The sequence below is a fragment of the Puccinia triticina genome, chromosome 9A, assembly GCF_026914185.1.
Source record: "Puccinia triticina chromosome 9A, complete sequence".
Taxonomy (NCBI): domain Eukaryota; kingdom Fungi; phylum Basidiomycota; class Pucciniomycetes; order Pucciniales; family Pucciniaceae; genus Puccinia; species Puccinia triticina.
Window position 1 is genome coordinate 1,703,015 of NC_070566.1, and position 25,139 is coordinate 1,728,153.

At 45.9% G+C, this 25,139-nt stretch overlaps 1 protein-coding gene across 1 annotated transcript in view; it reads left to right on the plus strand.

Annotated features, from left to right (window-relative positions):
* The window catches only part of PtA15_9A184 (uncharacterized protein), a gene marked incomplete at both ends in the record, with an annotated part of 28,286 nt that extends 9,072 nt beyond the window's left edge, over positions 1 to 19,214 (plus strand). Inside the window, 2 exons of the mRNA XM_053172366.1 lie at positions 18,366 to 18,969; positions 19,197 to 19,214. Of these exons, the coding sequence (XP_053023614.1) occupies positions 18,366 to 18,969; positions 19,197 to 19,214 (622 nt within the window). The remainder of the gene's footprint in view (positions 1 to 18,365; positions 18,970 to 19,196) is intronic.
* Positions 19,215 to 25,139: the final 5,925 nt, after the last annotated feature.

The window sequence follows — 25,139 nt, forward strand, 5'->3', positions numbered from 1 at the left end:
TGAGTTGTTTGATTGACAAGGTATAGAGTTGATGATTTATATAAGGGTTGGTTATAATTGGTAAGGGTGAATATTGGGGTGACTGTGATTGGTGAGTGATGAACTGAGGAGCTGACAACTGGGAAGGAGAGAGCTCCTTATATAGACAGAAGTGGAGCCCCAGAGGGCTTGTGGGTTAGGGTTTCAGCTGATCTGGACAACAGTGTGAGGGATTTTAGCTGGTGAGAGTAGATACAAATGATGTCATAATGTGTCAGGGGTACATAAATGATGTCATAAGCATGCAGTAGGGCTGCATGAAGGCTGCGTAAAGTGACAGTAGGCTGCATTAGTTGACAGGTGGATGCAGGGGGTGCATAAATGACGTCTGAACTGCAGGATCAGTGCGGGATGACATCATAATATGGAAATAGAAGAGTACTTGATACTATGTGATGAGTATAGTCTGATGGGGAGATGTATGCTTGTATCCTGTGATGTGTATAAGCATAATACTGTGATCCTTGACTTGAGGCTTGTGACAGGCTGGTGACTGGGTATGCTGAACGTGTGATGGGTGTCCATTGTCCAAGGGCGTGTAGGTTCCAATCCAGAGGGGCTCCAGTGACTCTTCCAGTTGTGACTAGGGGTAAAATTGGCCGTAGAATCCATTTCTGGGGTCCATTTGATGGTATCTTGAGGCCTAGTATGAGTAATTATGTGGCATAGAAAAAACGTTTTATTTTTCCACTTTTCCGTCTACCACACCGGCACACGCAAGCGGGTACTTGGTATACCTGCGCAGCACACGCTGGCGGGTTCCGGGTGCGGTTGCGGTGTGGAACTACTCAAAGGGGGGAATAGAGCTTGGAAGGGAAATGGATAGCAACACTAGCACTAATGTAAGCTATGCAAGGGTGCTGATGAGGCTGCCTTCCTGACTAATGCTGAGGGGATGAGAGTAACACTAAGAAAAAGAAAGAAAAGGTGTTGCTGATTTCTACTTGATCTTAGGAGCTAGTACTATGAGCTGACTACTGACTACTGAGGGTGAGAGGGTTGGAGCAATGATGTATGAAGGGGGAAAACAATGTGAAAGGTTCAATAGCAATGGGTTCAGGAGCAACAGCACTGATATCAATGAGTAATGGGTGATGAGTAATTTCTACTATAATTTCTGTATCTAAAATTCTGCAGATAATTCTCTGCTTTTCCTAGGGTACAAATGAGGGGGGAAGGACAGTTCTTATATGAAGGAAGGATGAGCAAAGACAATGAGGAATTCTGGCTATGGGAACAAAGGTTTGTACAAATAGGGAAAGGTTCTGTCTATGGGAAGAAAAGATTTTACAAATGGGGAAAGCGATGTGAACATAGTACCAACTTGTAATGATGAGCACTACTGAAAGAGGTAAGCACAGATCCAATAATGTAATGTGTACAATAGGCATAGTACATAATGAGTAATGTATGTAAAAAGTTTAGTATGTGAGAAAATATCTGTGAAAAGAATGTAATGTAATGATTCAAGTAAGTTACTAATGAAATGAGTATTGTAACTAATGAAGACTGTAGGTTTTTTGTAAGTCTTATATCCTCTATAACTATTGAACCACTGAAGATAAAGGGGTACTATGTATGAGTGACTATAGGTGAAATGAGGCGTAGAATCTGAATATGCAATAATAATGAGGTATTTGTGAAGGGGTGTGGGGTAGTAGGCAGTGTAATGATGAATATATGTAAAAGAAGATAATAAAATACTACTTATGGCTTGGAATGGAGCACCACAGCGGGTGTCCAGTTTCTGGGCAAAAAAAACGGGTACCCATCCAGGTACCCGCCTAACCTGTTGGGTCAGAGATTGGGTCAATAGATTGGCAGCCCAGCGGGAGCACTGCACAATTTATGTAGCCTGGGAGCGCCAGGAACAGGAATCAGCAGGATTTTACATGGCTACTGTCAGCCTCAGAGTCTATGCAGTTGACCTAAAACTGCCTTCTATCTCCATTTTATACCTAAATGTGTTTATATCTTTTTAAACTTAAGAATTAAGGCTGTTTTGACTTCAGGTTCTGATTTCCCATGCAATTTTACCCCTAGTTACAACATATCATTTCTTTGTAACTCTACTCCTTCCCTGAGTTCTTGTGTCAGCCTTAGAGTCAGCGCAGCTGACCTAAAAGTCTGCCTTTTCTACATCTCAAATTATTTGAGCACAATAACTCTAAAAAAAATGTTGATCCGCAAGCTCTAAGTTCCTCCAATTGGGTCCCGCAAATTAATGAATTAGGTTTAATCTGCCAAGTGTGTAAACTATTCGGTCCCACGACTCAATGAGAGTTATGGCGCGCAGGTTGTGATGTGGCAGCACTACCAGGCGCGCCAACCACATCTTGTACATGTGGTTGGCACGCCTGGTAGTGCTGCCACGTCACAACTTTGCATGTGCGCCATAACTCTCATTGAGTCGCGGGATCCAATTGTAATTCATTGAGCCGTGGGACGCAACTTCCCCTACACATATCCTGCCCCCCGACAGGGGGAGGGTGATCCAGAAGGGGATAGCGGGTATGTCTGGGCAGTACCCGGGTGCCACCATTTTTTTGGGGAAAATCAGATACCCGGCACCGCCCCGCAGGTATTAGGGCGTATGAGTGGTACCCGCCCGTGGGTCCTGGGTACCGCCCAACGGATACCTCTTTGCCATCCTTAAAAGCTTGAGGCTCTTCTTTATGGCCTTGACTGCCATAGGTTGGCAAGTTGCTGACAGTAACAATATTGGCTTGTTGTTGCGCACCTAATTTTCCGTAGGATGGCCGGAATATACTGGAGTCTTTGTGGCAAAAGTGCGCTGAAGTGAGATGCTTAGCTGTTGAGCTCTCAACAAGGCCCCACATGTATATCATGTGGGCCCTGTCTACAACGACCAAGGCTAGGCGGTTCTGGAATTTTGAGCTGAAATATACCTGTTCAAACATCTTGCTATTGAGGAAGATTTCGGGGCTTAGGTATACAAATTCACATACTCCTTTTTGAATTTCCTTGGCGGTATCAGCATTGAATGTGAGTTTTGTGAGATTGATAGCCGTGAAACCGGCCTGCTGCTTCTCAAGAACCTGATTGTTGCCCAGCAAATCCAAGGGGTTCAAAACCAAGACGAGTGCTTTTGTCTTCCCGGGTATCATCCAAGTTTATTAAAACCACAGTTTCACAGAAACTGACTTCATGGGTTCATGCTGCATTTCATTGAAATTGCAGGCAGAAGAAATTAAAAGTTTGAAATTTGTGTTCCTTAAGTTTAGAAAGTTTAAGTTTTTTTCAGTATGTACAGAGTTTATGGTTTGTTTGAGTTTATATAATTATTGTTTTTGTGTGAGTTTATTTTATGTTTTTGTGTGTTTTGATTGTGTTCAAATGTTTTTGTTTTGTGTGAGTTCAAAGTTTAAATTTTTTTGTGTTGTGTGAGTTCAAAGTTTAAATTTTTTTGTTTTGTGTGAGTTTAAAGTTTAAACTAGAGTCCAAGGCGGCTACGCCGCTGCACTTTCAGGATATCTGTCCAACCACATGAGCCAGTATGCCCCCCTGTTGCTGCTCCCAATTGGGCTCAATCAAGTATGGTCCTACGTCCTAGTGCTCATTTAAATCAAAAAAAAATCATAAAGTAGACCTTGTTTAAACAAAATCCATGTCTCACCTTTAGTTAAAATTTGAAACTTCTGGCAATGCCTCATTCATGGGAGGTGTGGTTGTTTTTGTATAGCATTTTGGCTTGAACAAACATCCCAAAAGAATTGTCATGTTAAATCTACATCAAAGTTTCACACTGTTCTTTTCAGATACAAATGTAAATACAAGCATCAGTTTAACATTCCACTGCCTGTATGTAAAATGCTGCCCCACAGATACAGATTTTCAGATGTTCCACAGCCACATTTATCTTTTTGTCATTAGTCAAGATTTCAAGAAACCTATCATCACTATGCTCAGTAGAACCAGTTGGAATTTACATTGAATAAAATTTCATCAGCTCATAAGATTTAACCTGTGAGTCCAATCCAGTCAAAATTCTGTTCAGTTTGAGGATTTTTTTTCCCTTTTGGCTGATGGTACATGATTGTTGGGCTGCAAATTTATTTAGTCTAAGAAACAAATATTCAAAGTCTCTTTGACCTTAAACTTAGGATTTACTTGCATATACAAGCACTGCCTAGCAGTTTGTTTTTCAGTGTTAACTTGCTGCCAACCAAATCCTTGATGGCATTCGAAAGGGGCACATCATCCAAAGGTTTAATTTTCAGGCCTTGAGCAACCAAGAGAAGCAGTGTTTTGACCGCCTGCAGTGGCTTGTCAGCGAAAGCAGCGATGGGTCTGGAGCTAGCAACGACAGGGGCTGGGGCAGCGACGGCAACAGCGGCAGGAGCAGCGATAGCGGGTTCGTTGGCTGCTGGTGAGGGTGCCTCAGTCTCAACTTTGTCTTGGTATTGATAGTAAATTTCTGCGATGTTCTTCGAAATACAAAGGATTTCGCGGGACATGTTGTGTGCTGTATCTTGCTTAACATACTTCAGTTTCAAGGTGCGAGAAGCCATGCCGCTAAGGGTTGGAGAAGGGCCGAATTAGACGATTTGCTCAATGTTATACTTGTGGTGGGACAAGAGTTGGTCTTCAGTTGGAACCCAAAGCACTGGCCTGAAAATTTGGACAATTCGGGCAGAAACATTGTCAGATTGGCTCCGGAGCAAATGAAAAGCAAATATAAAAATGCACTTACAATGCAAATTGATAAGCAAAAAGCTTAACAATAATCACATAAGTTTGCTTTGATTTTTGGGCAGGTCCCAGCCGTCCTCGACCCAATTGTTCAACGTTTTCTCGAGACGTGGGTAGTTAGTTGGTTGGTAAATTCGTTCGGGGCAGGCCTTTGAGATTTGGAAAGGCTTGGCGGTCAAGTTGAGAATGTACTTGTCAATGAGAAGCTCAGGGTTCATGTAAGCTGGGCTCAACTTGTTGGAGAGATAGGCTTTGAAGGGCATGACACCAGCCCAGAGGTAGCGCGAGTGGAATGGTACATCAATGCCGGGAAGGGGAATCGAGCTGATACATGACAATTAGAACGTTACAAATTTGATCTGATTCAACAGTCTAACATGCTGAATAGAATGGAAATGGATGACAACTCACGCCAATCCACGCTCAAGGACAATGAATTCCTGTTTTTCTTCCTTGAGCAGAGACTCCTTGTGACACTCGTCGATGATTTCGATGAAGTATTCTTTGACCTTATCAAGGAACATTTTCTGCTGAAGTTCAGTGATATCAATATTAGACGTTTACCGGGAGTGGAACAAACATTTGATGCACAAATCTGAGCTCCTGCGTGGCTAGCCGCTGCATGCGGAGCGGAGGGCTAGCCACCCGCTGGCGGAGAGTAGTGAGATCCAGAGCCACCTGCAGGTGTGCAATGGGAACTCAAGACCTTTGCCAACAAGAAGAAGTCATTGGATGTTTATAGGAACTTACTGAACGACGAGACAGAACAATCCTTGCCAGAACGACTTAATCCAAGTCTCGCGTGGGTTATTCAATGGTGGGACAGCGCAATTGTGAGCCCTGCAAGCAATTAATATGAAGAAAAATTTGGTTAGCAATGATGAGCGGTGTGTGGATCTGAAAAAAGATGCTATAATCAATAATCAAGTCCCTGGGAATAAATATTTGGAGTAACTTACAGTGTGCTGACCCGTGAAATGTTCACTTGTTGGTGATGAGAAACGTCTGGCACGATGAGCATTGTTATGGTGCTTAACAAATTAAAAGAGTGGCCAGTAGAACTCCTGTCTGTGTCAAGAACAAAAGAGATTGTATCATGTGGCGAAGGAGTGAACGGCAGCTCCTCACAACTGCTGAGGACTTGCGCACGAGGCTGCCAAAGGATGCAGCCCCCCAAGCTGTCCTGTCACGAACCCAATAACAGATACAACATCACAGATATACTCGTTCGTGGGCCGGCGCCGTCGTGAGCTTCGCATCAATCCCGAGAACAGTCACTGATTGGGAGTGCAGGAGCAGAGCAGGTTGAGTGAAGTTGCTTGAAGGCGGTGTTTGATCTGTCATACTCCAAAGAAACAGAAAGTGGTATTAGTACGTTGAGAGAGAGAAAGTACAAGCTCAAATTTTCTGAGGGAATATGTGCGTGGCAGTCAGGGCATAGGGGATAGGCGCCAGCGTAGGTGGCGGTTCTTTTGCCGTGGCGGTGACAGCAGGGAAGGGTTGTGGTTGTTGCAAGGGCCAGGCGGGGTGTGGCGTGAGCAACAAGGTGGGCAAAAGTTGAGACCTCCAAAGTCAAACAGGTTGACTCGCCGGGTATAAGAGTGATGACTTTGTTGGGCGTTGGATCCCCAGGTGACCCCTCAGCTGTAATTCCAGCTTGAGGGTCGCCTCACCCCCATCCGCTGTTGCACTTGCGCAGTCCGGCGGGGGATATTCGGGGACCCCCCTGTGCCTTTGGGCTGGGGGTCTTCTTCTCAATGCTTTTTAACCCTGCTAGACAGGGATGGGCGTTGGGCCACGGTGCGTCAGCTTGCTGCGCTGGGTGGCTGGGTGCGGGCCTTTTTTTGTTTGTAAATTTTTTGTATAGCTTTTTTTGTGTGTTGCTTCAATTGTCAGCTAAATTTCACCCGGTGTTTGCTTGATTTGTAAAAGGGGAAACCTTTGATCTTTTTTTTTGTAATTTGCTCATGTGTAGGGGAAACCCTTGATTTTTTTTTCTGCAAACCTGAAGCTTTAATATACTTGGATTGTTGAAGATTTGTTTGGGTTTGGAATTTTTGTTTTTTGAAATCAAGAAGGGGCCTACTCAAATGAAATAGGGGGCCTTCAGGGAGGGGGTGGACAAAACCAGATCCCCTGGGGGGACAAACAGCTCCCCCCCCAGCCCTTTAAGTATCCGACCAAGCTCACAGGGCCCTGACATCCTTCAAACCAAAACTTTTGGTTGTCAGGGCCCTACACCTGGGCAGATACAATGCTGGCCTGTACACACTCATCTGAGTGTTTACACGTCAGCTTGAGAGCTTGAATCCTCAAGATGACCAGTCAGGGTCATTGAGACATGTTCCGGAGAGGCATCCTCCCGAGGTCTCCATCTCGTCTCGATGCCAATCTGTAGTGGTATCGGGGGGATTCACACAACCATTGAGGGGCAATGCACTGTGGAGTCCCCTCAATGACCGGTACAGACCAGCTTCAAGCAGATTCTCCTCCTCTCCAATGACTGGTCTGTGCCGGTCATTGAGAGGAGTCATAGCTCTTGATGACCGGTCTGTGCGGTCATTGAGGGAGGTAACACCTCTTGATGACCGGAACAGCCCGGCATTGAGGAGATTCATACCTCTCAATGGCCGGTCCGTTGTGGAACTCCTAAAAGATCAGGAAAGAGCTGTGAGGGGAAATAGTCAACTACACTACTAATAATTTAGGAGAGGCTACAGGTTCTGGTGAGGCTGCCCTCTTGACTAATGCTGATGGAGAGAGGGTTACACTAAGAAAAAGAAAAGGGTGTGGCTGATGATTCTCTTTGACTTAGATGACTTTAAAACTTTATGAGTTTGAGGTGTATCAATCCTACTGAGTAAGAGAGGAGAAGTGAGATGTGGGAAAAGCAGAAGCTCTTTGGGAGTCACTCTGAGATGGGTAATGAGATATATGCTGGGGGATATATTTCTCTGGTGATGAAAGTGTATCTAAGTGAGGTGTGTATAGGTGCTACAGAGAGTATGGGGGGAGAGGTGCATACAAAGTGTAGTGGGTGAAAGTGCATGATGGGGAATACAACATCTAGAGGGTTGTTTATATATGTGAGAAGTACTACAGGGGGGTGATACATGATGAGCACATAGTAACAATATCTGAAGATGAGCAGTAATGATGAAGGTGAAATGACCAAGGAGTGTACATGAAAGGTAACTATGTAGAAGATGAAATAATGATGAGCATTTGATAATAACTACAAGAGCTATGAAGGAATGTACTGCTGATATCATATGAAAAGAAAAATGAGTAATGAAGTTATGTAAGATCTGCAGTCCTATGTAGCTATGATACTAATGAATGATGTATGTAATAATGCTAAGGATATGTATGAAGAAAATACCTGCCAAAACTATACATGCCAATAACTGCTGATCCATTTGGAAATCCTAGGTGAAATGAGTGGGTCACTAGGGGTAAAATGGGGTGTAGAATCTGAATATGAAGTAATAATGAAGGTTTTATGAAGGGTTTAGGTGATATGAGGGTGATAGTATGAACAGGAACAGGGTTACCACACCGTACCGGTCATTGAGGGGACTTCACAGTACATTACCCCTGGATGGTCGGTCCGACCGGTCATCGAGGGGTCTCTCACCTCCCAATGACCGGTCGGACCTGCCATTGAGGGGTCTCACACCTCTCAATGACTGGTCGGACCGGCCATCAAGGGGTCTCATACCTCTCAATGACTGGTCGGACCGGCCATTGAGGGGTCTCATATCTCTTGATGGGTTGGACTGGCCATTGAGGGGTTTCATACCTCTTGATGGCCGGTTGGTACCAGTCATCAAGGGGACTCCGCAGTACAGTACACCTCGATGACAGATCAGTGCCGGTCATCGAGGGGTCCCTCACCTCCTGATGAGCGGTCGGACCAGCCTCAACCGGCTCATACCCCGACTCACCAGTCGTGTCGGCCGTGAGACCGGCCTCCTCCTCGCCCGCTTCGTCCCGTTTGTTGCCGTCGCCTCCGCTGGTTGCGTCAACGTTGGCCTCATGCGTTGGAAAGAGCTCCGTGATGGCATCGATGTCTATCCACCCGGAGCCAGTGACCCCGAACAAGCCCTTGGAAAATCACAGATCGCGGGCGCTTATGCTGTTGGCCAGACTGCCACCTCACGCGTTCTCACAAACATGTAAGCATCCATCTCTCCTTTAAAGAGACACTATCACTCATCCCGCTGACCCGTCCCCCAATCTTGATCATAGTCCTACACTCATCATCACCTCATACCTCTTGATGGCCGGTTGGTACCGGTCATCAAGGGTTCTCACACCTCTTGATGACCGGTTGGACCGGCCATCAAGGGGTCATAAGGGGGGCTCCGCAGTACGATGACCGGTCGCGTGCCGGCCATTGATCTCTCACCTCCCAATGACCAGTCGGACCAGCCATTGAGGTCTCACACCTCCCAAAGACTTATCTGTACCAGCCATTGAGGGGTGTCACACCTCTCAATGACTGGTCTGTACTGCTCATTGAGAAGAGTTGCACATTAGCTGGTCATCAAGTGGGGTGTGCCCTGCTTGATGACTACTGTGGGCACTCCAGTTCATATTTGCACACTGGAGTGCAAAGCCAAAATCAGGGTGGAGTGCATCCCATTTTGGTGTATTTTGGAGTGCCAAGGCATGTGCTCCAACAAACATGGAGTTAAGAGTAAAATAGGCCCTCCAGATTTTTTGGAGTACCATCTTCCTAACCCACCTCCCCCAAAGCCAAAAATTAGTACAAGTTTGGGTTACATTTAGGCTTATCCTACTTTTAATTCAGAGAATATTAATTTAATATCAATTCAAAGGTACATCTACAGTTGCGCGCAACATTCTACTGTACAGAGCTACCCGCAAAAATTGAAACCCCAACTGGGTCGGGGGTCCAGCACTCTAACAGAGTATAAAGATTGTGTGGATTCCAAATCTAAAGTGGCAACCAATTTGGTCCAGCCAATTTTTTTTTGTTCACAGCCCATATTTTGGGATCCACCTCCCAAATACAGGCATAAGTACATATGTATGGGCTCCTAAACCCATACTTATGACTTCTGGTTGGGCACTAAACCCACACATGAAGGCAGAAACTGTCATGCAGTGCTTTGAGGAGTGTCTGGTGGGTGTAAAACCATAGCTAGGACACCATACCATGTCCCAGCCGCCCAAAAATATGTGAAAAGACTGTATTTTTTAGGTTTTGGACCCCAACATTTGGGACCAGACAAAAACCTTGTACAGTGGAATGCTGCGTGCAACTGTACAGCCTAAAGACCAGCCTGAGAGAACTTGGGGATCTCAATCATAGAAATATATTCCACCTCCTTGTGGATTAAAAACTTTGAAAACAGTACTCTGGTCAGATCAATGTCTAATTCAATTGATCTATTTCCAAAGTATGTATGTATATCCTGAGGAGGAGGATTTTGATTTTCAGACTTAGGCTAGGGGTATAATTGGGGCATCATAATAAATAGAAAATCAAGAGAGTAATCCATGAGTACCACAAATATTCCATAAACCTTAGATACTGGGACCTGGGAGTGCAGCGGCGAAGCCGCCTTGGCCTCTAGTCTTGTAGTAAAGCTCAGGGATTCAAGACTTCCCAAAGCCGGTTCCAGCCAGAAGAAAAGTATTATGACCTTTGACCAAGTTTAGAACGGCTTCAACTTGCAACTGTTTTGCAAACTGGCCATAGAAGTCAACAGATGTTTTTGAGATGTGTTTGCGGAGTTTGTCACTGCTGTTGTCATAAAGCTTCTTGTAGATTTTGACGCCAGTTTGTGACCAGACCCTTCTTGCAGGTGGGATTGCCAGTGGTGGAATTATATTTGTTATGGCCATCAACAACACCGCAAGAGCTACGCTACGCAAAGCGGTAAGCGTAGCAAAAGCGTAGCAATTTGGGTCCCACTTTGCTGCGCTTTTAGTAGCAGACTGGGCGCTACGCTTTTTGCTTTTTTTTTCAAGCAGAAAAGATCCGCAAAAATAGCAAGCTATTTTCAGCGGTAAATAGCGGAATTCCACTATGCTTATTGCTACAGTAGCCGAAAAAACACTACTTTGGTGATTTTGCTGCGCTACTGTAGCAACATTCCAATATCAATCCCCAGTATCATAATTGATGGAGGATTGATGATTAATTTTCATCTAAGGCAGTTTCCACAAAAAGGCGGACTGGCCCGCTACGCTTTTTCAAGAAAAGCTGCCCCATTTGCTATGCTTTTGGCGCTACAAGGCGCTAATAGCGCCCAAAAGCGCCAATTTCGCCGCTACGCTCAACTTTAGCAAAAGTGGAAATTTTTTTGCTGCGCTACGCGCTAATCATATTTAAAGTAGTGGTACTGGCACTTTGCTACCGCTTTAAGTAGCGGCCTTCCGCTTGCGCTATTGCTAATTATCATTTGAAAAAGCAGTACCCCGCTTTCACCAGGGGTGATTTTGACGCACTCTCCAGAGGGTGCCATACCGTTCCCTTTTTCCGGAACTATGCTGGATGCTTTTGGTGAAATTAGTGTAAGAAATAATGAACAATGCTTGAACTCATCCACAACTGTTCTGAAACTGATCCTGGATTCATCCATAAATCATCAAGAATTCATGCAGAACTCAACTGGAACTCAATCAGAACACAGCTGAAACAACCAAGACACACTGGCCACGATTAAATCATAACTCAATTTGACCTGTTTTTTGATTGTGATGATTTCTTGGGATTCAATTCATATTATTCACATGCTCATGAAGGTGTTCATTGTTTTCACTTTGCTAATTTTTCCCTCATGTGCGCGCGTAAAATGTTGTTACAAATTGTAGGCTGGGCCTCTTTCAGATCAACAACACGTACACACCGGTTAGAATCATGTGAAAGGCCCACCTGAATTGTCATATTTCCCTCAATAAAAGCAGGTATCCAAGTTTATTAAAGACACAGTTTTTCCACAAAAGAAAAAAAAAAGGTCATGGGTTCCCCCTTACAATTGGTCAAAATAAAAAAACAAAATACAAGGGTTTCCCCTTACAACAAAACAACAAAACAAACCACTGCAAAAAAAACTTGGTCAACTGCTTGCAGTTGACATGCAGGATACTCAAGCCAAGCTACCATTGTAACTCCACCTGAATGCACAAGTGCCTTTGTTGGCACAGTCACTGTGCAAGGTGCACAGTGACTGTGCATTGAAGCTTTGGTTGAGTCAAACCTTGGGTAAGGCTGGTGTAACACCACAAGCTTCCTCAGAGTTACCACATGTCAACTGCTCACAGTTGACACACTTTTTTTTGCAGTGAACTACAAGGTTATTCTAAATACAACATAAATGAAAAAAGTGAAATGTGAAATGCCCCCAAACAACACCAAAGGTGTTGTGAACAGCAATGGCTGTTGCATCTGGGCCAACCTCCAGCCCCCGTCAAGAGCGGGGGTCAAAAAGGAAGGGTGTTGAAGGCCCCCATCCCGTGGCAAAGGCTGCAGAACCCGGGGGGGCCCACTCTTTAGCCCCTCAAACTGTGCAAGTGCAACAGTGGAGGGGGTTGAGGACGAACCGCACGCTGGAAGTACAGCGGCAGAGGACGCCCTGTGGTATAGAATCACAACCCCCAGCTGTTTATATAGAACGACTGATCCACCCAGACCTTGCCAGACTCCACCTTGGAAGCTGCATGCAGCCTAGACAATGATACCGCCGCCGCCGCCACCGCCACACTGCTGCCTGAGTCATCACACGCGCCACGCTCCCCATTGCCTAGACACTAGCAAGGCACAACCAACAAATCTAATCCCTGTGACATCTGTACCCCGCAAGTGCTCTGATTGGCCGTACCGGTCATTGAGAGTTGGCGAGTCCCCTCGATGACCGGTCTGATTGGTCATCAAGAGGATATGTGAGTCCCCTCGATGACCGGCAAAGACCGGTCATCGAGAGGAGATGTGAGTCCCCTCGATGACCGGCAAATACCGGTCATCGAGAGCTGTGAGTCATCTCAATGACCGGTCTGTGCCGGTCATCGAGAGGTGGTGAGTCCTCTCGATGACCGTTCTGACAGGTCATTGAGAGGAGATGTGAGTCCCCTCGATGACCGGCAAATACCGGTCATTGACAGCTGTTAGTCACCACAATGACCAACACAAACTGGTCATCAAGAGCTGTGAGCCTCTCAATGACCGGTCTGACCGGTCATTGAGAGGAGATGTGAGTCCCCTCGATGACCGGCAAAGAATTGTCATTGAGAGATGCGAAAGCGCGTCATCCACCTGCAAGGGTCTGCATTGACGGAAAGTGAAACCTGAAACTCAATCCCAATTCATCCGCCGTTTGCGCTGCTCAAACCCTTCAAAATCCTCGTCAAACAAAAATTCAAATAGCAGGAATAACAAGAAGCCAGCACCCAATACATCCAACTTTTATGGGTTGTCACTACCAGGCCAACCCAAGGATTCCCAGCTGATACTGTATGTATGATACCTCTCATTCTCGCCGCCCAAGTCGACAATTGAGCCCAAGAAGGAATCCTACAGGTACATCTGTGGAGAAAGCTTCGCTGGACAATACATACCTTATATCAGTCCATTTTTTCTGTTATTATCTCTCACTCACGCAAGCTTTAATACTAACATATCTATGCTGATGATGGTCCCACCAACCAACAGCTCAGTTCCCCACTGGATAGAATCCTGACAGGAAACGGATGCGTTGACCCGATCAACCAATACCTGGTCTATCCAGAATTTCCCTTCAAAATCGGGCTCTTCAACCCGGCCTCAAAAGCGGCTGATATACCGTTCAAACGTATTTCATCCCCACTCGTCGTCTTCTGCACTTCCTCTTTCTCTTGCCGTGTATCAGTGTGAATTCACAGAATATCTGTCTGAACATGTACAACATTTGGCTTGCGGATACGTATCTAGCATGTGGCCTAACCAATGACTCGCCGCCACCGCTCCTGTTGCTCCCAAACTGTACAGGGGGGACTTAATTCCACAGGGATTCCTTCCAGGAGCTTAGTGGAGCCGTTGAAGTCGTTCGCGGGCCAGAAGCCTTGAAAGCCGAGCAGGCACCTGCGCAGTCAGAGAGCGCAACCTTGTCAAGTTGTTCGGTGAGTTTCACATCCATTCCAATTGCAGCATTGTACGGTGCTTGCAAGATGACAAGCAACTTCTAATGTGGTCTCTCTCTCCTACACAGATCTGTTTGAAAGTAACGCTTTTGCTGTTGTACATAACAATCTCACCGGTAACATAGCGGCAAGTCCTCTTTGCTCCTGAGACCCAAATCTCTGTGTATATGTATGCACTGACATTAATTACCTGCATACGTGCTACTCCTCAGAAAATCCGCAAGCGCTATGATGCTTGCCCTGATAAATCAAACACTCTTGGGTCCCTCATAGAGAACAAAGAGGCTGAAAAGAAGAAGCATCCCACCAAGGGTTTACTCTGGTTAACACAGTAAATTATATTTCCTTCATTTATATGTCCAACCCAAGAGCAAAAGTAACCAATATCAAGAACTATGACAGCGGCTTGCACTTTAACTGCAAAGGTCTTCAATTAACTCAGAAAAATCCAGGTGAACAGTTGTTTTTCATTCACAAAGGCTTATCAAGGTACTTTGAAAGATTCCCATTCACTTGTAGTAAAGCCAATATTTGGGGCAAATTTAACATTGATTACCAACACTTTAATACTAAAGAAACAGTTTGATCTGACTCTAAAGATCATCATCCTAGCTTGCCATTAAAGTGTGCCTGTATTGAGCAGATCTCTTTAAAAAATTGAGGGCCAAGGAGAAAGTTGATATTGAATTGGAAAAATGGCTCTCTGCCTTGGAAAAGATTGTTGTCAGAATCCAAAGTTTCCGCAAAAAATGAAGCTATGGCAAAGGTCTTTGAAGACATCTCAACACCCGCAACCCAGCATTGTTTTCTCTTTAGAATATCTCACATAGAACTGTCCAATGTGAGAGGTGTCAGAAACTTTCTTTGTCTCACACTGTGTATAATTCTGCTGTTCATTCAGGAGCTGTAATTTATCTTTCTCACTTCTTCTAATGTGGTATGAAGGAGTCTCTTTTGCCGTGTAAATTACATTGCTTTCAAATTTAATCTTTTATGTACTCTCCTAAGATTGTGCCTCATTGGTCCTGAGCTTCCCCATCCTAGAACTTGAGTATTGCATCCATTAGGCAGAAGACAAAAGCTCAGAAAGCGTGGATTTTGGACTGCCATCACCCACTCCATCATCTTTCATCAGGAAATGAGCTTTTTCAGCTCGTACCATAATTGGCCATTGGCATTTTTGGTCTGATCTGGGTACAGCTTTGTGCTTGAGGCCATCCCATTCAATATCAGCTCCTGGTCCAACACTGACAGCCTCCTCCTCCTCCTGCTCCCTTCTCTTGCTTGGCCACCACCCTGTGCCCTCTGCTCCAGATTACACAGAAGCAAAAGATAGGAAGTTGTATAATTGGCATTTGAAGTTTCCTTTGAGATTTTGATTCATGGAAACTTGCACAATTGTGAATTTTTGTTATTGTTGGATCAAGTTGAAAGGTGTGATTTTTCAACTGTTGAAAGATTGAGGTGATTTAATTTGGTTGATGAGGATTAGAAACATTGTTGTAAACAATTATAATCATGTCTTTTGTGTGATTAATCCTGAATTTGTCTGCATATAGTACAAGTCCTTGGCTGATGAAGCTTTTCCTGGAGACTGGAGATATTTATCATTCAAATGGGTGGTGTGAGACAATTCAATAGTGAGTGAACTGTGAGTTGATTGCTATTTCTGGCTGGTATATGAGGGATATGTAGAGCTATGTATTTTGGCAGGGGTATCAAACACAGAGGGTGAAAATCTGAACCTTGGATCTGCAGCGGCGAAGTCGCCCTGGCCTCTAGTCATCTATAATTGAGCCAAAAAATGATGAAAATAGGGTGAAAGTCTTTGTCAAGTCAAGCTTGGAGTTTTGTTGTAGCAGATTTCAGCTAGACAATCTGGATTCTTAACACATATAAGATTGTGATTTGTTTTTCTGGTTTTTTGTTTTTCAATGTCTCCATGCACATGCATGTGAGCTGTTTTCCATTTTTACAATGTCACCTTTGTGTACGCGCGTACATTGTGGTGACAGATCACCAGAGGGGCCTTTCACAGCTCCATGACAAGTAAAAACTGGTCAGAAAGCCATTAAAGCCCCAGCTAGTCACATTTATGTTGTGTGAAACCCCTTGCACATAGATAAATTGATCAACATAAATTCACCGGAAATGATTGATAATTGGGCATTGAGTAAATATCATTTCATTACAGGTTTTAATTGAGTTATCCTTAAGGAATGAAACAGTTCTATACAACATTGCATGAGGTCCTGTGATGCTTCCTCATGAATTATGAAAGACTTCCCATTGACTTCTGAATAATTTATCAATCATTTCCTAATACGCATCTGACTGACATCATACCCAGAACAACATAAAATTACATTCAGGCACTCTCTGGAGAGTGCGTCAAATCCTCCCCTGGTGTTTGCTACACAAAAGCGCCGCTTTTTGTAGCGAAGCATAGCTCTTGTGGTGTTGCCATCAATTGATTGTGAACAGTTGAGGAAGTGGAAGCAGCTACTGCTATCATGGCCTACAACTTGTGGGCCAATCCAAGTATAATAATGATAACCTGTAAATAATATGTGTTGTTTGTTACCATGTACGGAATGAGTGGTGGCCACCTAAAAAAAACACATAGACTGTATTTGTCAACATACAGCTTTGGGTCGTTCCTGCTCTGAGCAGAGCCCCTCTTTTCAAGTCCAAGGAAAATAATGATTCTGGCAGTAATATGTAATAAAAAAATATGAGCAAGATTAAGGCAAGATTCTTGGCTTCTTGGAAATGTTCATCCCATCCAAGGGGAAGCTCAGACAAAAGCGCTATCCACAGTTAAAGTGGAAATTGCCAAAAATACATGAAATATTTGCAATCTCTCATCCCAAGACTGCCACTTGTGTTGCAAGAGGACCCAGGAAACCCCCCATAAATGACTGTAACCTAGAATCCAGAATTTGACCAAAATTCATACATTTTTTGACCTCATTCATACACGTTTTGTGCGTATGCTCAGAGTATTTCCCAACTTTCCATACATTCTCCGTGCCTACCATTTTTTTCTCCGCAGGGGGCACTGGGCCTGCATAAACATAGAAAAAAAACTCAGATTGAGGATCTTTAAACCCTCTCAAGGACCGGCACACGCCAGTCATCGAGTGGGTCTCAGCCTACTCAATGGGCACAGTCCGGTCATCAAGTAGGTACACAACCCACTCAATGACTGGCACACACTGGTCATCAAGAGGGTACACAACCCACTTGATGACCAGCACAAAAGTGGGCTGAACCCCGCTCAATGACCAGTGCGTGCCGGTCATCAAGAGGGTTGTGTGCCAAAGGGGGGGGTGCAGTGGGGTGCAAAGAGGAGCACTAGGACCTTTTCCATGTTGACTCACATACATTTTAAGTTACTACCCTCCCATCCCCAGGCGTTTTTTCATACCTTTGTGGTGTGGATGTTTGACCAAAAAAAAGGTCAGTCATACACATTTTGTGCATACCATTTTTGGTTTTTGCCCAAAATTCCATACATTTTGGTTACAGTCATTTATGGGGGGTATCCTGGGTCCTGTTGCAAGTCCCTCTTTCAGAGGCTTGCTTTGCAAGGCGCCCCCGGTGGGTCCCCCGGCCCCTGAAATGAGGGGATTGTGTTAAGCTAGACAATTTGCTGCTTTGGGGGACTCATTCTGCAAAAGGCTTGACATGTCAGCCAGGCTGTACCACAGGCCCTCCAAAGACGTGTCAAGTCAAAAAAAAAAAGAACCAGATGCATTCAGGATGTGAATTAAAAATAGATTGTACGGAAGCTTACAGGGGACAAAAATCGCGCCAGCGCCAAATTGCGCCAACCGCGCCATCACCCCCAAAAAAATCCTCCCGAGTTCACATTGCCTCCCAAACAACCCAACCTCCTCACAACAAACACACCATAGAAGTTCACATCACAAGTTCAAAACACATTCTATTGCTGCAGAGTTCACATCACCTCCAACCAACATTATTTCAATCTCTATATGGTCACAGGTAGAAAACTGCACTGCTGAATTGGCCAAGGAGAAGTCTTCATACCACCTTACTCACAATGAGATATTTGGCTTTCAATCCACTAAAAGTCTTAGCTGTTTCTTCACTATTTCTACTAGAGATGTTTATTTGCTATTGATACAATGTGAAATCCCATTGAGTACTTTTGGAACATATCTTGTGAATCAAAAAATCAAGGAAATTCATGCGCTTAAAAGGAAAAAATTATTCCCCTCACAGGTCCAACTGTTGTGCCCCCCATTCGTCTCCAAAGATCATATTTTCAGGTTTGCCATGGCTTATTGTTCTCGTTGTGGTAGTTGGAATACCCGTCCCAATGTGGGACCCTGGTGTGGGAGATGTGCGAAATCTGTACCACCTTCAAATACACCTACTAGACTTAACATGTCGCATCGTACAAAATTTCCAAATACCCAATCATCCTCTCATAGTATGTCCGATGAAAAGGATTTCTTTCAAGATGCAGTCAGATCTAAGCGCAAAAAAACACCTTCTACTTCTCCTTATCCCAAGAAAAAGCCTGCTCAATCAACCTCGAACAAGTCACGATTATCTTCAGCCAAATCTGTATTGATTTCAATGGACTCCTCCAAGCGCTTCATTGACTGTGGCTTTGTCCTCTATCAAGATTCCAAACTTGAAAAAGATGTTGGCATCTTGAATGTCAAGCGTAAAGTCAATTTGTCTGATCCCAATTCTTTTGAAAACCTTCTTGGACAACTCTGGGACATATTCTCCCAAGAGCTTCCAAAGTACACACACATCAAACACCTCCCACCATCTGTCAAGAACTATATTAGTCTATCCGAAGGAAAAAGCCGTCTTACCAATCAAGAGTCTCTTATCTATGTCTTGGAACAATCTACCAACAAAAAGCCAGTTCAGATTGATCTTACGTATCAACATCCAGACCTTGACAATGACAAAGGATTCAAAGAATCAAACTCCGATTCCGACTCCGACTCACCACCAGCTTCAAAACCAGCACCTTCTTTATCAAGAAAGCGCCACCGTCCTTCAACTGATCCAGTCAAGGTCAGAAACCATGATCAGTGGGCTCTTGGAGGTATTGCTTGTGAGCTATCTTTCACTTGATAATACTTCACTTTTAAAACGTGCTAATTTTATTTATCAGGTACTATGCCACAACGTGGAGTCGGGGGATTGGCCACCCAATTAGGTGTTCTTGGCCAAGGAGCATCCTTTGTTGACATCAAAACCACCGGATGTTTGAATGCTAATTGTTTGATTTTTGATACTAGTATCACCTCAGCAATTGATCCCCTTGTGGCTGAAACAAAACCAATAACACTTAAGGTGTATGATAATAGAAAAATTGGACAAGGAAGTATGCAAAGAGCTTTTAAAGCTGAGTTGAAGACCATTGAAAGCAACGGTTCTGTAACAGTTGGTGACTACGTTGCAAAGATTTGATATAACAATAAAACTCCATTGATTGAAAACCACGCTACCAATGCCCTCATGTACCAGGCTGGTGCTTTACTCTTAACCAATTTCAAGAAGACACTAATAGAATGTTGGGTCCTCAAAGCTTACCACAAGAAAGCAAGATTGATGGATGTAAGTGTAAGGGTTCTATGAACCCTCACTAACGACGATATCGAAAACGGCACGGGGACGAGGCTACGAGCCTTTGAAAGGTCTAGTTCCAAACGGTGGGGGCTAGATTTCAAAGGGAAGCTGGTCGGGAGAGATTAGATCTCTCCGTGTCTATCTACAATCTTTAAATATATGGGATGATGGAAAAAGGGAAGGGTGCTTACCTGGTCGGGAGAGATTAGATCTCTGCCCGACCAGAGAAGCAAGGAACCGGGAATAAGTACTCCTGTCTCGGGGGTCGGGGCTAAGTGATGCTGTGACCCTTTGTGTGAGGTCCCCGCGTCGAGGGGGCCTCACAGTCTCCCTCCCTATATTGAGAAGGGAGTCAGACGTTGGACGTGGACTGACAGCTGGAATCGGCCGGTAGCATTGTGAATTCTGCCACCTATTGGTGAGTTGAGTTCGGTCCGGTAATCTGGGGGAAGGACGTAGTTGAGGAGGATGGAAAGGAGATTTTTGATTCGCTATAACAGAGGAAGATCGTCGCACTCGGTTCTTCTTATAAATGAACCCGCGAGAGAAACCGGTAGTCCAGAGGCTAGTCGGTTTAGTCACTGAGGCGGAAGAGGGGAAAGGAAGATAAGAAAAGAAAGGTGAGGATGTTGGGGCCGCCGGAAGTACGAGAAAACAGGGTGTCGGCGAGTGGACTGGGATAACAATGGGGGGTGCTAATCGCGCGGAAGGTCGGTTGTCCGCCTTCCTTCGTAATGTGGTCGTCGTGAAGCCCTGGGCAGGAAGCCTAGTCCTGTGACCTGCAAAAGGGGGGCCTCGTAAGCATCTCCCTTTGTGGAACCTATGGAGGGGGTGCTCTTTGGGGGTTGCATACTCAGTCATCTGTTGATCAGTCGCTTGGGGTCCTGGGGCGTCCCAGAAGTCCAGCAGGTTCTCTTGATAGTCCACCAAGGAAGCATTGCACACTTGTGCGTCCGCTAGTGACAGGCTTTGTTTGGTTGACTCAGAGTTGCTGGCCGTGATTGCGGGTTCGGAGTCTGATGGGATCAAGTCGTCTCTGTCGTGGTCGACGAAAACCAGGGGGTTGTCTCCGTAATCGAGGATTTCCGCCTCCATGTGTCCTTCAATCATGGCAACCGCCGATACGCCTGCCTGATCAAAGTCCAGGGCTTCATTAGCCATTCCAGCTACTCCAGCCGCTCGACCTGTTGGTTTTCCCGCCACCGAAGAGGGCGGGCCTTGAGCGTTTTTCCACGCCCGTGGGGGTACGTAGTTTGCCGGTTTTGGGGGATGAATATGCAACAGTCTTGCGGTCCCGGGCATGCTCCAGCCAGGTTGCCACAGTGTTTCTTGCAGAAGTGACACTTCCCTACCGAGTCGAGGTACGAGAATAGTCTCCACAAATATGCCTCTGTGTCAAGACGAGCATGGAGGTTGGTGTGCGGCTGGTTGTTTGCCTGGCTCTTGGCATTGTCGAGAAGAACCCGTTTGTACGGCTTTTGAATTCGCTGTAGGTGAACGAGTTTGCCAGTAGGAGTTGGAAGTCCATCACTTTTGATTTGAGGCCATGGGGCAGTCCAAAGGTGACAAGCTCCGCGAGGTTGTGGTCGTCAATTGACGGTTTATCGAAGTTAATTAGGCTTTGCAGGGTTTGAGCCCGGGTGCTGTACTCCATGAAAGTTTCCAAAGGGGCCATCTCGAGGTGTTGGATTGTTTGACGGAGGTCTGATCGCCAGTTACGTGGGAGGCAGAACTCAAAGAGTCGAGCTTTGAATTCCTCCCAAGTCTTCCCGGAGAACTTGGGCGATTCATTTGAATAAAAGGAAAGAAGGTTCGTCTCGGCAATCAGCGCGCCGACTATAAGCCGTTTGTCTTCCGGGTGGTTGACGTTACGGGTTTGGAAGAAGATGGTGACCGCTTGAATCCAGGTGAGGAAAGGAGCCACTTCTTGAAAGGGACCCTTGAACTGGGGTCCGTCGCTTGTGCGGAACTTCGTCAGATCAACCCGGCCGTCTCCGCGAGCAACGTCTCCCGGGGTGGTCTCTCGCTTCACCGAAGAGATCCTAGCGATCTCCTTGAGGACTCGGAACTTCTTGGCATTGGATTTCCTCTGTTCTTCGAACCGGTCAGCGTCGATTTGGCGTTGCCTCTCGATTTCAGCGATGCGTTCCGCATCCGCCTGGCGTTGCGCTTCTGCTCGGGCTTGAGCTTGTTCTGCCTGTAATTGGGCCGATTGTAGTTGCACGGCTGTCGTTTTCTGGACCGTAAGGAGGGCTTTGAAGCAGTCAGCGATCAACATCTCGCCGTCTACCTCCTCCGTCGAGCTGGAAGCGGGGTTTTGCATTGTCTGTTGAGTCGTATAGGTAATTTGAGGAGGTACTCCGGATGCTGTGATAGTCGCCGTCGGTGCAGGAGCCTGAGATGATAGCGAAGGTAACAACAGTGAATGTGAGGGGTTGTCTGGCAGGAATTGAAAGACCGGGGCTGATGGTGCTGGTGATTCGTTCAACTGCGACTGTTGTTGCGCAACGGGGTTTCCCGCGGCGGGAAGCGGTGAGAGGGATGGGTTTGGGTTGGGCGACGGGACGGGGATGGGCGCCGATGAGGCGTGGATTGCGTCGAGTCGAGCTCGTCGACGGGCTGCTCGGAGGATCTCTTCGGGGTCGGTCAAGGTGAAGAGGGGGTCCTCGTTTGATTTCCGTGTGCTCATGGGTTGACACCCGGGGTCCACGGGTCAATGAGTGCGGTGCGATGGAATAGAGATGGTTGTGGGATTGGGACGAGATAGATTGTGGGGCAGTACGAGATCGGAGCGAGGAACGGATCAATAGGATGGTCGAGGTTGAGTTCGAGAAGATGTATACGAAATCGGGACGGGAGCGGAAGGCAAGAAGAAATCGAGATCGAGAAGGGACTCCAATACCCTTGATGTTTGGAACGAGAAAAAAAAAGTGTAAGGGTTCTATGAACCCTCACTAACGACGACATCGAAAACGGCACGGGGACGAGGTTACAAGCCTTTGAAAGGTCCAGTTCCAAACGGTGGGGGCTAGATTTCAAAGGGAAGCTGGTCGGGAGAGATTAGATCTCTCCGTGTCTATCTACAATCTTTAAATATATGAGATGATGGAAAAAGGGAAGGGTGCTTACCTGGTCGGGAGAGATTAGATCTCTGCCCGACCAGAGAAGCGAGGAACCGGGAATAAGTACTCCTGTCTCGGGGGTCGGGGCTAAGTGATGCTGTGACCCTTTGTGTGAGGTCCCCGCGTCAAGGGGGCCTCACAGTAAGTATTATAATTTCCTCACATCCAAGTATATTAAAGCCTCAGGTTTGTAGAAAAAAAATTCAAGGGTTTCCCCTTACAAAAGGCCAAAATTACAAAAAAAAAAATCAAAGGTTTTCCCTTTTTTAATACAACAAGCCAAAAAACTGTGGTTTTGCCTACAAAAAACATGCACACACCAAAAAAACAGTCTACAAGCAAAAAAATACCCGCAACCCACAACCAGCCACCCAGCGCAGCAAGCTGACGCACCGTGGCCCAACGCCCATCCCTGTCTAGCAGGGTCAAAAAGAGTTGGGAAGAAGACCCCCAGCCCAGAAGCACAGGGGGGTCCACAAATATCCCCCGCCGGACTGCGCAAATGCAACAGCGGACGGGGGTGAGACAACCCTCAAGCTGGAAGTACAGCCCAAGAGTTGCCTGAGAAAACATTTTGGCCTCCGACTCTCTTCCTTTTATAATCGTCTGGCACCCCGCCCCCTAACAAATTCAGACCACGCCCATCTGCCAACATCCTCGCTACAGGCAACAAACTCTACCTGACCCACGCCATCAACGCCACCTTCATGTATGTACATACTGCAAACCAACGCCACGCAAAGAAAACTAAATGTAAATACCGTCCAGAGTTGCTTGTCCATTGATACCACCAGCTCGGGCGGCTCGCAACGGTCGTGGAAGAAGCTCTTCCGCATTGGCTCGAGATCCACCAACAACAACGACCGCAGCAACAACAGGGATGACGACCACTCCATCGCCGCCAACAAGACACCCCAGCCAACAGAGCACCACAAACATAGCCCACTCCCCTCGCCCTCCTCCAAGTACAACCCCAACCTGCCAGCGATCAACAATGATCCGCATCCCGACGCGCTGCGTGGCGCCCAGGGAAGAGGCCCCTGCGTCCCAGCAGCCGATCCATCCGCGTTGCTCGCTCCTTGTCGGTGCACCAGCGGGCCCGCCCGGCCTCGATCTACGCACACAGAGCCCTGCTCTGCTGAGTTGCTGGCTTGCATTTTCGCCGCCATCCGATATTAGCAGGATAACATCCCCTTGCGGCGCAGGTCTCTCTTATCCGGATCCGAGTTCTCCCAAGCTCTGGACGGCTGCACGGTACCAAATGTGTGTTCTGTGCCTTCTTGTTGACCGTCCAGCTCTTGTGTGGACTCGAGAGTAGACATCTTGGATGAGGTGTCAGCGAGGCCAAATCGGCCTGCTCTGCCACTTCCTTTGAGCTGTTCATGTGCTGATTCTGTGTGAGCCAACTATCCGTGTAAGATTGAGAAGTCTACTCTTTTATTGCCAACACTTAACAAAACCAGTAGTAGTAATAACTGAACACAAACAATAGGAATAAGGATCAATGATGATTGAAATAAAAAAAACACTGTTACCTGATGATAAAGAAATAAGAATCAAAAACAGACAGACGAATTTGAAGACGATAAATTGAGACAGAAACTAAACAGAAAAACAAGAGTCATAAGTAATAGCTCGGCCGGATGAATGTTCAACCACAGATACCTCTAGATCTCCCCCTGAATACCGTAAGTGGTGCTGATGTGGTGTGCGGTTTGGTTGAGTGCGGTGTGTTCGGCTTGAGTTGGTCCTTGATCCTTGTCGAGATGATTGTTCAAGTTGAGAAAAAGATTCCCGGTTTCACCAGTGAGTTGTTCGAGCATCCGTGTCCCGCAAACCTTCTGGAAGGACATGGAAGCTTGTTCATCTTGGTCATGCATGTGACATTTCACACAACACTCCCCCTAAATGGCACTCCTCGCATGTACCATCTTCAATTGATCCAGTGCAATACCGATTTTGTTTGGACCAAGTGCTTTTGTAAGAATATCGGCAGCCATTTCTGTAGTTGCAACTTGCTGGACAACTAGACGCTTCTTTTTCACTTGATCACGCACGTATTGATATCGAACTTCAATGTGTTTAGAGTTTGGATTCAACTGAACTTCCTGACTGATACGATTCGCTCCAGAGTTATCGTTGAAAATGACCGGAGCAGTAATTTTGATCCCCATTTCCATAATCAGATTGGAAATCCACCGTATTTGTTTAGCGCACACGTTGATTGCAATGAACTCAGCTTCTGTAGTTGACTGGGCTACAACCGGTTGCTTTTTGGTGAGCCAGCAAACTGGGTTGCCAAGGAATTGAATAAAATAACCAGATATAGACTTTCGAGACGGCAAGATGTTCGCATAATCGGCATCAGCCCAACCCACAAGATGTGCTTGATGTGATGTCGAAGGTTTGGTCTTGCGGATGTGTAGTCCCAACGAGATTGTTCCCTTCAGGTATCTTAACAAGTGTTTCACTAACATCCAGTGAGCTCGA